General features: G+C 47.5%; 1 protein-coding gene across 1 annotated transcript in view; it reads left to right on the forward strand.

Moving 5' to 3' along the window:
- The window catches only part of TNS3 (tensin 3), a 269039-nt gene that overhangs the window by 185241 nt on the left and 70430 nt on the right, over positions 1-13368 (forward strand). Inside the window, exons 17-19 of the mRNA XM_055144430.1 lie at positions 10440-10612; positions 12984-13110; positions 13198-13281. Coding sequence (XP_055000405.1) covers positions 10440-10612; positions 12984-13110; positions 13198-13281 — 384 coding nt within the window. The remainder of the gene's footprint in view (positions 1-10439; positions 10613-12983; positions 13111-13197; positions 13282-13368) is intronic.

The following is a 13368-nucleotide window of genomic DNA, read 5'->3' on the forward strand; positions in this document are numbered from 1 at the left end:
CAGTAGAAGTATGTTGGATGGACCTGGACTTTCTGGCTGCTGGGTTCACATCTTTCAGTTGAAATGCTTGCAAGGATGCTAGGGATTGCAGATAACACATCTGTTAGGGTCATGTTTGCACTCAAGGGGGCAAGAGATTTGAATTTGTTACCGCATTACCATATACTTAGAAGGCAAGCATTCTAAACCCCTGTACTATTCCAGTCTCAAATTCTTTTTTTCTCTAACAATCTTGTTCAGTGAAAGAGATTCTGTAGAATATTTTTCCAGTAACTTTAACTAAAGATTGCCTTTGGAAAGAAAGTCCCTACAATACAATTTGAGACCTCTTCCTTGTAGCCAGTTGAACAAAAGGTGTATCTTCGTTAGTGACATCCACTTATTTTTTTTTTCCAGTCCTTAGTTTTATAAGTACTGCGGGATAACCAATTGTGCAAATGCAGCTGGAGCCACTGGAGCGATAGCACAGTGGGCAGTGCATTTGCCCTGCATGTGGCCGACCTGGATTGGTTCCTCCACCCTTTTCAGAGAGCCTGGCAAGCTCCCGAGAGTATCTCGCCCGCACAGCAGAGCCTGGGAAGCTACCCGTGGCGTATTTGATATGCCAAAAACAGTAACAAGTCTCACAATGGAGTCATTACTGGTGCCGCTTGAACAAATTGATGAGCAACAGTGCGACAGTGCAGTGCTTTATGGGAGCAAAACTGCTTGCATTATCTTACTTCACTGGCCTCAAACAGTAGAAAAGTTAAACTCAGGAGCCTCTCCTCTTATGAGATTTGGAAGTGGTCAGAAGCACCATCTTCATGGGAAAGGGATTTCAGGATTAAGGGCGCCTGTCACTGCTCTCGTAGGTTAGTGGGTTTCCAGTCAGTGGAATCAGCACTCACTGATCTCAGTTTTGCCATTCCTGGTTTTGGGTTTTGTTTGGGGCCACACCTGGCATTGCTCAGGACTCTGCTCGGGGATCACTCCTTGGGGCTCTGGGGAACCATGTGGGATGCTGGGGATGGGACCCAGGCTGTGTGCGAGGCCTTACCTCAGCTCCAGGTTTTGTGGTTTCTAAGACTAGAACGAAGAGCTGACGCTTCAGAGCCTTCCTTTATATCACTCGTGTGGTTATATTTAAATGAGCTTAGTAGAACCTGATGAACTTACCTCTTTTAAAAAAATTTTTTAAGTTTTAATTAAATTTTAATTAAATTTAAAATTTTGATCTTAGGTCCTCTTGTTCCTATACAATTATGTCACTGTCACTGTCATCCCATTGCTCATCGATTTGCTCGAGCGGGCACCAATAACGTCTCCATTCTGAGACTTATTGTTACTGTTTTTGGCATATCAAATATGCCACAGGTAGCTTGCCAGACTCTGCTGTGCGGGCGAGATACTCTCGGTAGCTTTCGGGGTTCTCCGAGAGGGACAGAGGAATCGAACCCAGGTCGACCGCGTACAAGGCCAATGCCCTACCCGCTGTGCTATCGCTCCAAACAATTAAATTTTTGAATGGGAGAACTTTACCTCAGTAGACCAATAAAATTTAGTGTATGTTTGTTTATTGATTTCTTCATTTTTGGCAGAGATTCAGGGCCATTTAAATTATTTTTTTTAATTCTTTTGGAGCCATTAAAAGATGCAATACTGGGGCTGGAGCAATAGCACAGCGGGTAGGGCGTTTGCCTTGCACGCGGCCGACCCGGGTTCGAATCCCAGCATCCCATATGGTCCCCTGAGCACCGCCAGGAGTGATTCCTGAGTGCATGAGCCAGGAGTGACCCCTGTGCATCGCCGGGTGTGACCCAAAAAGCAAAAAAAAAAAAAAAAAAAAAAAAGATGCAATACTAAATTACTATGGGAAGATATAATTGTAAATCACTGCACTTCAGAGACCTTTGGGAATTTGAATGTGACCTTCCCAAGGAAGACAGTTCAGAAAGCTGCGTCTTAGTACTGGGGTCCCATCGCTGACGGTGGCTTGTGATCCTGGGCCAAGCAGAGAGGCTGTGTCCTCCTAACGCCATGCCTGGCTTTCAGTTTTCAGCCAAGCCATCTGCTTCAGAAGCCTTACACCGGGATGCAACAGGCCTTTAAATGAACTTTAAGTGAACTTCCAAGGAGTGGGAAGAAGTGAGGCTGGTTATGGTTGTCCTAGAACAGCTCACAGCTGGAGGCATGTGGTGCTGTCTGGTATATCTTGATCGAAATCCCATCCAAAGAATGTTCCAGAGCAAGGACAGTGAGAGGACTGGGTGGGCAGAGCACGCACTTGCCTGTGTGAGCCCCAGGTTTGTTCCCCAGCACCACAGCCAGCCGCCAGGCCAGAAGTGACCTCCAAGCCCCACAGATGTCACCCCAGCTGGAACTTTCTGCTCTGGGCCTTTTAATAGAGGCAAACACACTGTCCTTCCTACCTGCTAGACGCAGAGCACATGGGAGCACGGCTGATTTTGAGATTCGTTCAGTCTGTAGGAATAGGCTGGGTCAGCTAGTGAGAGGACAGACAGTTCCTGAAGTCAGAGTTGTGGAAGGACAGTTCCTCAGTTGGTGGGTGTGCGGGTTCTCGGGGGGCTTGGAGCTGTGAACCTGCGTTGGAAGGTGCTGCGCACCCCCAGCTTGTGTCCTGTAGCACCGGGAGTGACGCTGTGACACCTGACATCTCCTGCCAATATCTCCCTGATATTGGCAGCATAGTAAGGTGGGTGCTGAGGACAGTGGTGATGACAGCGCTGGAATGAGGTGCAGGGGCTGCACTGCCCAGCCACAGCTCTTGGCATTACCGTGCTGAGCGGGGAGGATCGGGAAGACAGGCAGGCTTCCTGAAGTGAGTGAATGCTTCTCCGTGGCTCTCAAGGACGTCCCTTTGGACTTGGGCCAGCGTCTCAGCAGAGCCCTGTGCGTTTGGCTACTGATGAGAACCCTGAGCTTCTCATGCCCCCTCTCTGCTCCCTGCGCTTCTTGCCCCCCTGCAGACAGCTGCACATTCTTTTCTGCTTTCTTGCCCAGGGCAGGGGTGTATACACGCCTGAGCAGAGCTTCAGGGGACCTAGGGACCATTCCTGGTGGTACTGTGCCTGCAGAGGCCCAGGGGTGGAGTGCTGGGTCCTGAACATGAGTGCTGTTCAGGACCTGCAGGTGGACCTTGCCTGGGCCTTGGCCCCAGCACTGTCTCCAGGTTCTTCACATTGTCGTAACCCTAACTGTTGAGACCCCAGTATCCTGAAGTTCCTACAAAGTTCCTGTTCTGTAGAGTCTGTCTTGATTTTGAGAAAGCCCTTAGTCACCTGCAGATGGCGATGGGAAATGTATTACTTGGCATTCCTCCCGGAGAACACTTTATGTCCTGTACAACTGTCAGATGCAGCACACCTGTTATTTTGGGGATGAAAATCTCATGTGGAGGTTGAGTGTTTTCTGGAAAAGTCTCCTTGATATTGGCAGGGTAGTAATGTGGGTGCTGGTGGCAGTGGTGATGACAGCACTGGACGTGACGACGTGACAGTGGTGTCATAAGGGCACAGTCATGATGCTGGTGCTGGTGGTGGTACCTATGGTGATGGTGGTTGGGATGATGGTAATAGGATTGGTGAGCACTTTTGCTCTTCCTGAAGCTGTGCAGGAGGCTGGGAAGGTGCCTGTGCCCTGTGCTTGCTTGGGGTTGAGACCCAGTGCTGCGCAAATCACGTGCTTTGCTGGCCGTGCTCCCGCTGGACCGACTGCCTGCCCTGTTGGATATGTGGACAGAGCTGCTCTCCATACGACCCTGTCCTGTCCCTTCAACCCAGACCCTGCCATCTGTAAGATGGCACCATGACTTTCATCTTGTGCATGTGCTAAATGTGTCTGAGTGTCTGTAGCAGAAGTGGGGGCAGGGGGTGCTGATGTGGGAAGAAACAAAAATGACTCCCAAGATTCGCCAGTGTAGGAGCCTCGTCCATCTGTTTCACAGACCTCGTTCTTTCACTGGAGAGACTGACCAGCAGTACCCAAGTAGCAGAAGAATGGCTCTGTCTCTGGAAACCCTGATGGAACAGATGGCAGCTCTGTTTTCCTGGTACCTCCAATACTCTCCTGCTTGTTGTCAAAATATTTACTCATGTGTCATCAATCCAAGCCCAGTTGTTGGTCTGGTGCAGGCCCTGTGTCCTGCTCGTCCGTGGTGCTGATGTGGTCGCCTACCCCTGCATGTCAGTCCACAGATGCTGACTCTGCACTGAAGCTCCGAGTCACAACTTACTTACACTGAGAGAAATTCAAAGTGATAAGAAGTGGGGACTTTCAGTCATTAATAGGGGGCAGCACACAGGTTTGTTCTCATTTTATTTTATCCCAAATAAAAGGGATCCAAACTGCAAAACTCTGAAGAATTTAGAAGCAACTTGACTTTCCGCCAGCCTTGGTTTTCTCTCCCTGTGGGTTTGGTTCTTTGGGCATGTCATTCCCATGGTTTTGCATTCTGTGCAGTCTGTGTGTGTGACCTCTTTTACCAAGACTGCTGTTTTCCAGAGCCCAGTGCTTCGTTCCTGTCAGTTTCTTAGTTTACTGTTTAAGGCTGCAGAATATTCCCCCTTTTGGAGCACCATGTCATAGTGATCCATTCATTGGCTGAGGGTTATTAATTGAGCTGTTTGTATCTTTGGCTGTTGTGAACATTTATGTGCTAGTAGTATTAATTTGGATATGGTTTGGGTTCCTTGCAAGTGGACAGGTAGTTGAAAGGGCAGTCGTTGACTAATGCTGCCCCTCTTCAGAATGGAAGGTCCACTGTGGACACCCCCTCACCTCCAGTGTGTCCAGCTGGCTCAGGAAGCCCTGAGAGGGAAGGAAGCTCTCTCCATTGGTCTGGAGAGAGCTGTCCTGTGAACTTGGTGTGGCCTTCATTTGGGGAGGGCTGGTATCTGTCTCACCCAGGGGCAGATGGTGGGAAGACCCCCTCCACCCGAATACAGGTGGTGGTAGAGCCCAGCACACACCGGCCTAGACTTTGCGCCACTCACCCTTTCCCTGGAAGTCATATATGAGGGTTTTTCCTTTGTTGCCCATTGGCCAGTTCGTGCTGTGACCTCATTCACCTGCAATGACTTCCACTAAGGTGACCGTGGAGGTGAATTACCCTAGTGGCCATCCTGAGGCATGTTGTGCAACTGCAGTAGTTTCCAACAACATGTTGGAGGAAAGGTTAGTCTGGTCAAGTGTTCTAGGAAAAAGGAATGGGAAAAAATAGCATGAACTAAAAGGAACTGCAATGCTGATTTTTTAACACCTTGAGCTGCAGTTTGTGTTAGACCACATTCAAGTGTGAACCACTGTGGTATGCACCAGTGCCATTGTGCTAAGGGGAGGAATCTTTTGTAAGGCAAGTAGTACTTCTGCTTGTGGGTTAATATGTAGCTGTTTATACCTGTGCTTGAAAGTACAGCTTATTTGGGAGCCAGAGGAGTCACAGTGCTTGTCTTGCACTCGGCTGTTCCTGGTTTCATCCCCTGCACAGCATATGGCCCCCTGGATACCATGAGGGGTGATCCCTGAGCACTAACTAATACAAACTCACCCCTAGCTCCAGGTGTTAAGAAATCATCAGCACTGCAGTTCCTTCTGTTTATTTGTATTATTTTTTTCTGATTCCCTGAGCACTGGAAGGTGGGGCCCAAACAAATAGACAAACCAGCAAATTGTAACTGATTTAGGTAAAACATGATATTATTGTTGAAGTTTCACATAGCAAGTGTATATTTCCTAACTGTTCAGGCATAAGTTTCCCTTTAGATGTGCCTTTTTAGAGGAAATAATATCTCCTTATCAAGCACTATGGTGTTTATTGGCAGAAGGGATTTTCAGTTTTGCAATCCCAAACTTACCTTCTTAGCACTGTCCTCCACAGACACTTCTGGGACTCCAGTCGGTCAAAGAGGCTTAACAGAGAGGGAGTCCTGGGCTTTGGAGGCTTGAGCATTGCTCACTCTGAGATTAAGAGTTTTGAATAATTGTTCCACACTTTTCAGAAGCATACATCGCAGGTGAAAGGACTGGCAGTCAGCCTCTACTGCAGTTTAGGGGAGGAAATATCATTATCTTTCCAGACTCCTTTATGTTGGGAAGTGTTTGGGTTTATTGTTGTGGTGCTCCTCTTTCTTTAGCACGAGAATCAGAAAAAAAATGCAGTGAGCTGAAAGCACAATTATTTCCATTTCTGAGAAGCTTTCAAGTTTCATTGTGCAAGTGTTCCTAATGCAGCACTCCCCTTTTCTTTGATCATGTAAAAAAAAATAGTCATTAGGCACCTTCTGTGCAGATCAAGGTCATGTTTGGGAGCTTTTCTCTAAGTCTGTGGAGTCAGAGGTTGTTGCATCGTCTGCAGAGTTCAGTTACCTGGGAGCTGCCCAGCTGAAGATGCAAGAAGTCAGGGCGGTAGGTCACGTGCAGGCCATGTGCCTTAGTGTTTAACACCCCGGGTTTGTTCCAGGGCACTCCAAGACAGCAAAAACAGGGAAGATGCTAAAGGCTTGGGCTCTGCTTCCAGGGGGCAGAGGAGGATTTGGCTGTAGAGTTATCTTTGAGCAGAATAGTTGCTGTGGCCCTGCTCAGGGTTCTCAGCCTCTTTCTCTTTATGTTGGACTGAACGTTCACCCCAATAAAGCTGAGTTGCCCTGCCATAAATGCCAGGGGAAAACAGGTACATACTCAGTCCCCAATATTAATATAGCCAGTATATCCCCAGTATTAATATAATTAATAATTAATGTAGTCTTTCTTGGTTTACATACTTGGGATTTAATATTTAAGAAATAGAGTGTGCAGCTGACTTTGTTTATTGTTTTGTTTGTTTTTTAAATTTTCTAATGAGTGATTTGAGGAAGTCTCCACCTGCGCCTCTTGACTTGGTGGGGAAGTACTCAGTGGCACCTCACAGTCTAGAGCTGAGTCCCTCCTTCTCTCAGGTCAGTGAGGGTGTGCAGGGACCCTCTGCTTCATCTTCAGTAGCGAGCATTGCCCAGTCCAGACTCCCACCCCGCCGCACCAGCTGCTTATGGGTATTCCTGTAGCCCCGTGCATGCAGGGCTGCAGACCCCTCATGCGGCCTCTGGCTCCATTGCCCAGTCAGTGTTCCTGCATGACCAGACAACTCTGCTTCCTTGTCTCCCAGTTACAGGATCAGTTTGCTGTGTCCTGTTCTCAGAGGCCTGTGTTGCCTAGCCAGGACTAGCGCTCAGGCCCAGCAGGTGTCCCTTTGTCCTCGACCTCCACCCCACCTGTCAATCAAGTGGGATATTCTGATCTCTGGGCATGACACAGAGGGAGAGCGGGGGCTTCCCTGACTGGGTAGGGGGTCCGTGGGTCCTGGTGGTGTAGCAAGGATCCATCCTGAAGACACCGTTGACCAGGGTTGGGGAATGTTCAGGTAACATTGTCTCCATGCCACAGTCCACGTGTTGGTGCTGATCCCAGATGGGCAGACACCAATCTGTGCAGCACAAGCTGTGGGGCAGCCTTTCACAGAAACCTGGCAGCCATGTGCCACCCAAAGCATTGGTGAGTGAGTGGAACCCATGTGGGGACATGCACATTGTCTGGGTAGTGGTCAGGTTGGGTTAGCAGCAGAAGTATGTGCACTGCAGTACCTGGGCCAGGTGGGGCCGCCGAGGTACCCGCAACTCTTTGTGGAAGGCCCCATGAGGAGTCCGGGCTTTCTGCTCCCTTTCTCTTTCTCAGAAGTGACCCTTTGCCTAGTCTAGGGTAAGCTGCAGAGGTAGTTTGGGAATCTGCCAGGAGATGTCACAGAGAAGACAGCCACCACATCGTCATTGGCCCTGCTCTCCTTCAGTGGGATTCGGGTGACTTTTGTTTGTCTTGGGCCACCCCCAGTGGTGCTCAGGGCTTATTCCTGGCCCGTGCTCAGGGATCACTCCTGGTGGGGACCTCAGGGACTACCTGCTATTTCAGGGATTGAACTGGGGTTGTCCAGTGCCTTAATGCTGGGTGGTCTCTCTGGTCCCTCTCCTGGCTTTTATTAACCCCTCTGGACTTGGCTTCTTTGCTGAAAATAATTGTGATGTTGACAGTATTCACAGAGTAAATTCTTTGATACAGTTCATTATTCAACTCACCAAGTATGCCATAGTTGCAGTTGCCCATTCTTACAGACTATAGTTGATTCTCGGCCTAGGAGCTTGGTGTTTGCTCTAATTTGCTTTCTGTGCTCATGTCACATTGTAGATGATGAAGGAGGTTTCTTTCTCCTTCCACAAGGTCATGGGTTGAAATGCTGACCTGTCTATGTGCTGGCAGCCCCATGGCTTCACATAGACTGGTGGTGGGTGAAGGGTGAAGGGAGACTGTGGTCTCCCTGAGGGGGCTTAGGGGGGACTGGGGGCATAGCAGCTGTGAGTGGGAGGCAAGGGAAAGAATTAGGATTGGGACTTCATTATAAAAGTGCCTGTGTGTTTTATGATTCCATTGCTTTCAGTAAGCCAGAGGTAACTTAGATTTAAAATTCAAGCTATTTTGACTTGAAGTGTGTGTAAGTTAAGGCTCAGTGTAGATCAAACAGTATGAAATTATGTAGTTGTTCAGACCTGGTGCGCTGCACAGGATTTCAAGCTGCATTTTCTGTGCGTGTGTTTCCTTATGGTCTACAGTGATATATATTACTTTTATAATCAGCATGTGTGTGTGTGTGTGTGTGTGTGTGTTTGTGTGTGTGATCTAAAAGGTGTTCCTCTAAACACAAACACAGTCTTTCAGACCATCTGATCCACCAACCCGGAGGCAGCTGAAGCTGTGGGCTGCAGGAGTTTTGACAGAGTATGAGAGTGTGTGAATGAGTATGTGTAGTGATCCATGTGGGAGATGTGAGAATATGGCAATGTGAAGCTTGTAGTTTTTGATGGACTTTCTAAGGTTTTCAACCTGCAAGTAGTGATAATTTAACTTAATTACTGATTTGAATCTTTAATATCTTTTTCTTATTAGATTGCTGTGGCAAGGAATTCCAAAACTCTATTGAATAAGAATGTGTCTGATTTCAGGGGGAAGACTTCCAGTTTTTCCACTATTGAGTATGATTTTGAGTGAGGGTTGTTGTAGATAGTCATTACTATCTTGAGATATTTTGCTTCTGTCCTTTGAAGGGCTTTTATCATGAATGATTGATAGATCTTATAAAGCATATTCTCTGTTAATTTATGGAACTATGTGAATTTTATCTTTCACTTTGTTGCTATGCTGTATTACACGAATTAATTTGTGTATATTGAACCATTTTTGCCTTCCTGGGATGAATCGTACTTGATTATGGTGTATAATATTTTTGATATATGGTTGAATATAGTTTGCTAAGATTTTGTTGAGGATTTTTGTATCAGTGTTCATCAAGGATATTGTTCATTTAGTCTATGATTTTCTTGTTTAGTAATGCCTCTTCTTTTAGTATTAGAGTAATTTTCACTTCAGTAAAACTCTCAAAAAAATTCCTATTTCTTCAATGTGGAACAGCCAGTCTAAGGTGAGCCACTGTGTTGATAATCAAATCCATCATAAAATGCTTTGTCACTCCAGTCTTCACAGTTGTATTCATAGTATTTATTTGTAACTTAGCTCTGAACTGTAGGGGGTTCCTGGGCGGTCAGTCTTTCAAAGTATGTTCTCCAGAAAAATACTGTTATTGCAGTAGCTGCTGTTAGTTTCTCAAGCTGCCCGTCATGCTGTTCCCTCGGAAGAGGTTGAATTCCGACCTTCTGCCTCTCTCTCTTCCCAGCACAAGTCTGACTGCTCTGAGAGCGGTAATGCTGGGCGCTGGAGCAGGAGCAAATCTTGTGGCATTTCCTGCAGTGTGTGGTGCGGGAAAGTCTGTCTGTTTAGACTTCAGATTCAGCTTGAGGTTCAGCTCCCACGCAGGGGCCTCCACAGCCTGGAGCCCCGCATGGCACATGCAGCTCTGCCTCTGGGGCACAGAACGCCGTCCTTCTCCTGACCTGTGGCTTCCATCCCGATGCTTTGCCCTTCCTCACACTGAGTCCCACCAGGCGTAGGCTGCTTGCTGGACCTGGGGGCTTTCCCGGAGTCCTATGATCCGAGAATTCCCAGGGCTGCAGGTTTGGCTGCAGTAGCGTCCCCCCACCCCCCGCCGTGAGTCTCCCTCACCCACTTGTGATGAAATAAGTATTGGCAAGAAGTTTTTTAATTGTCTTATTTTTCGGGGGAGGGAGTTTTGGCCACATTTGGTCCTCAGTGGTTACTCTTGACTCTGCTCTCAGGGGTCACTACTACTGTGGGTTTAGGGGACTGTATGGGGTGCTGGGGATCCAGCTCAGGTTGGCCAAGAACAGGGCAAGCACCCTACCCACTGTACTATTGCTCTGGCCCTTCAGTCAGGTCTGAGTGAAGGATCTCTGCAGTTCACTGTATGGAAAACACCTTCAGCGCCCAAATCTCTTTCTTAATAGGCTTCTCAAGTGAGGAGGCCCTGGGAGGAACATTCCGGAAGTGGAGTCTCGAACAGTATGACAACAGTGCCGGGGAGCAGCCCGCCTTCTCCAAGTACGGGTGGGGGAAGACCACCAATGTGGACCAAACTTCCAGCCTGGCATCTTTCCTTTCTCCAGCAGACACCAAAGAGGTACATGCCAACCTATGCCCATCCCAAATTGTATTCCTTTCCCACCTGCCCTAAATGGTCCCCAGGTAAGGCTCCTTTGAGCACACCCAGGCTCTCGAAGGGCAAGTGGGGCAGGGGGGCGAGCAGGCTAGAGTGCTGGGCTCCGGGAGCCACGCGGTATAGCCGCCTCTCTTGGACCCGAGACTCTGTTTTCTCCTAAATGGTGATGAGTTACAAAGTCCAGTTCTGTCCCCTCACTTGTGAACCTGTCGTGCAGTGCGCACACACAGATTTGCTCGAATCTCACTGAGGGGTGAAGTCTCCCATCCAAGCAAGACCTTCTGGGACACCTGGGTGGGATGGAGGGAGATGGCAAGAGTGTGGATGTGAGGTGTGAGTCCTTGATGAGGTCACAGATATCAGCTACGTGTGCTTTCAAGCCATGCACCCTTGAAAATCACTGTCTCCTTTTGTGGAAAACAATATAGGCATTCCTTAAAAAACTAGAAATTGAGCTTCCATCTGACCCAGCAATACCACTTCTGGGAATATATCCCAAGGGTACAAAAAAGCATAGTAGAAATGACATATGCACCTGTATGTTTATTGCAGCACTGTTCCCAATAGCCAGAATCTGGAAACAACCTGAGTGCCTGAGAACAGACGAATGGTTAAAGAAACTTTGGTGCATTTACATAATGGAATACTATGCAACTGTTAGGAAAGATGAAGTCATAAAATTTGCTTATAAATGGATGGACATGGAAAGTATCATGCTAAGTGAAATGAATCAGAAAGAGAAGTACAGACATAGAAAGACTACACTTATTTGTGGAATATAATGTATCATGAGATAATATGATATGAGACTAACACCCAAGGACAGTAGAGACAGGGCCAGAAAGATTGCTCCATGGTTGGAAGCCTGTCTTAGGAGCTGGGGGAGAAGGCAGCTGGGATAGAGAAGGGATCGCTAGGTCAATGATGGTTGGAAGGATCACTCGAGTTGGGAGATGTGTGCTGAAAGTAGGTAAAGGACCAAACATATGCCCCCTCATTATCTGTATTACAAACCATAATGCCCATAAGTAGAGAGAGTATGAGGCAAACTGCCTGCCAGAGAGGCAGGAGGAGGGGTGGAAAGGGGGTGGTAAGGATACTAGAGACATTGGTGGTGGAAAATGTACACTGGTGGAGGGATGTGTATTCAATCATGGCTTGACTGAAGCTCAAACATGAAAGCTTTGTAAGTGTAGGTCACGGTGATTCAATAATAAATTAATAATAATAATAATATTAAATAAAAACAAGAAAATCACTGTCTCACTGATCTCAAGATGGAAAAGTTGGAATTCAAGAGATAAGAAAAGAAAAATCACTTGAATTTGGTCTTACTAACACACAGAAAGCCAGTATTCACAGAGTGACAAAATGGATTAAAACGGTGGATCTGATATTCATGGAACATTTAAAAAAGTATGCGACTAATAGACATAGACAGTAGCAACAAGATCCAGTAGGACTGTCCATGAATGGAAGCTTGCCAGTTGTAGAAGGGTGGGGATAGGCAGTTAGGGTAGAGAAACATCACATCATATGATGATGATGGTTGGAAATGATCATGCTGGATAAGATCTGAGTGTTGAGAGTAGGTAAAGGGACACACATGAGAACCTGTCAGTACTTGTAGTGCAAGCCAAAATGCTCAGAAGGAGAGAGAGGGTGGGGGAGGGAGGGAGGGAGGGAGGGAGAGAGAGACAGAGAGACAGAGAGACAGAGAGAGACAGAGAGACTGACACAGAGGCCGGCTGGGGGTGGGGGGTGATGGGTTGATGGGAGGGAAAGTTCGGACATTGGTGGTGAGAAATGTGCACTGGCGAAGGGATGGGTGTTGGAACATTGTATGACTGAAACTAAATCATGAACAGTTTTGTGACGGTATCTCACAGTGATTCAATTAAAAAAAAAAGAAAACTCAGAAAATATACAAAATATAAAACACAGCCAGGAAAGAACAATAAAGCCAGTGTTCATATTTGGGATCTGTCAACCTGTGTGTCTGCTTTGTGTCTGTGTTTTCACATAGTTGTAAAGATGCGGTCAGTAAGGCTGATGTCCTCCTACCTTGTTTACTTCCTACTCTAGTGCTCACTTTCCCCATTCAGTACAGGCTCTGCCAGGGCCACTCACAACCGTGGGTGTGAGGAGAGAGCCAAGCACAGAGGCCTCCTTCCTCTTTTTTGTCCTTCATGTGCTCAGCATTTGTGGGACTGGGACAGGATCCATGTCTTAGGTGCAGCACTAAGCCTCTTGGCCCCTGCTCGGTAGGGTGCTCTCTTCAGGGCCCACTTTCTGGGGGTGCCCTCCGCTGACTCCTGTATTCCAATTTCAGACAGCCATCTCCAAGTACCCTTCGGACCTCGATGTCATCGATGGCAGAATTTTCTCTTCCACCAAAAGCAGCAGTGAGTCCATCTCATCCACACCAGCATTTCCCGTGTCTCCAGGGACACCGTATGGTAAGAAAGCAGAAAACTGTCCCCTATGCAGCTTCTCTCCTTCCGGAGGGGACTTGCAGCAGACTGTGGCTTTGTCTTCTCTTCCAGTGACAACGCCCCCACAGTATTCTCCATTCAACCCACCCGGGCCACAGATGGGCGGCACCAGTGGTTTGTACAAAGGAGATTATGGTAAGAAACCTACCTGCGTCCACTGCTCCCGGTACCACTTTGCATGGTAGTGTTTGTACCAGTGTCTTCCCATGCTGAAAGGTTTTC

This window comes from Sorex araneus, chromosome 7 (genome assembly GCF_027595985.1).
Source record: "Sorex araneus isolate mSorAra2 chromosome 7, mSorAra2.pri, whole genome shotgun sequence".
In the NCBI taxonomy this organism is placed as follows: Eukaryota; Metazoa; Chordata; class Mammalia; order Eulipotyphla; family Soricidae; genus Sorex; species Sorex araneus.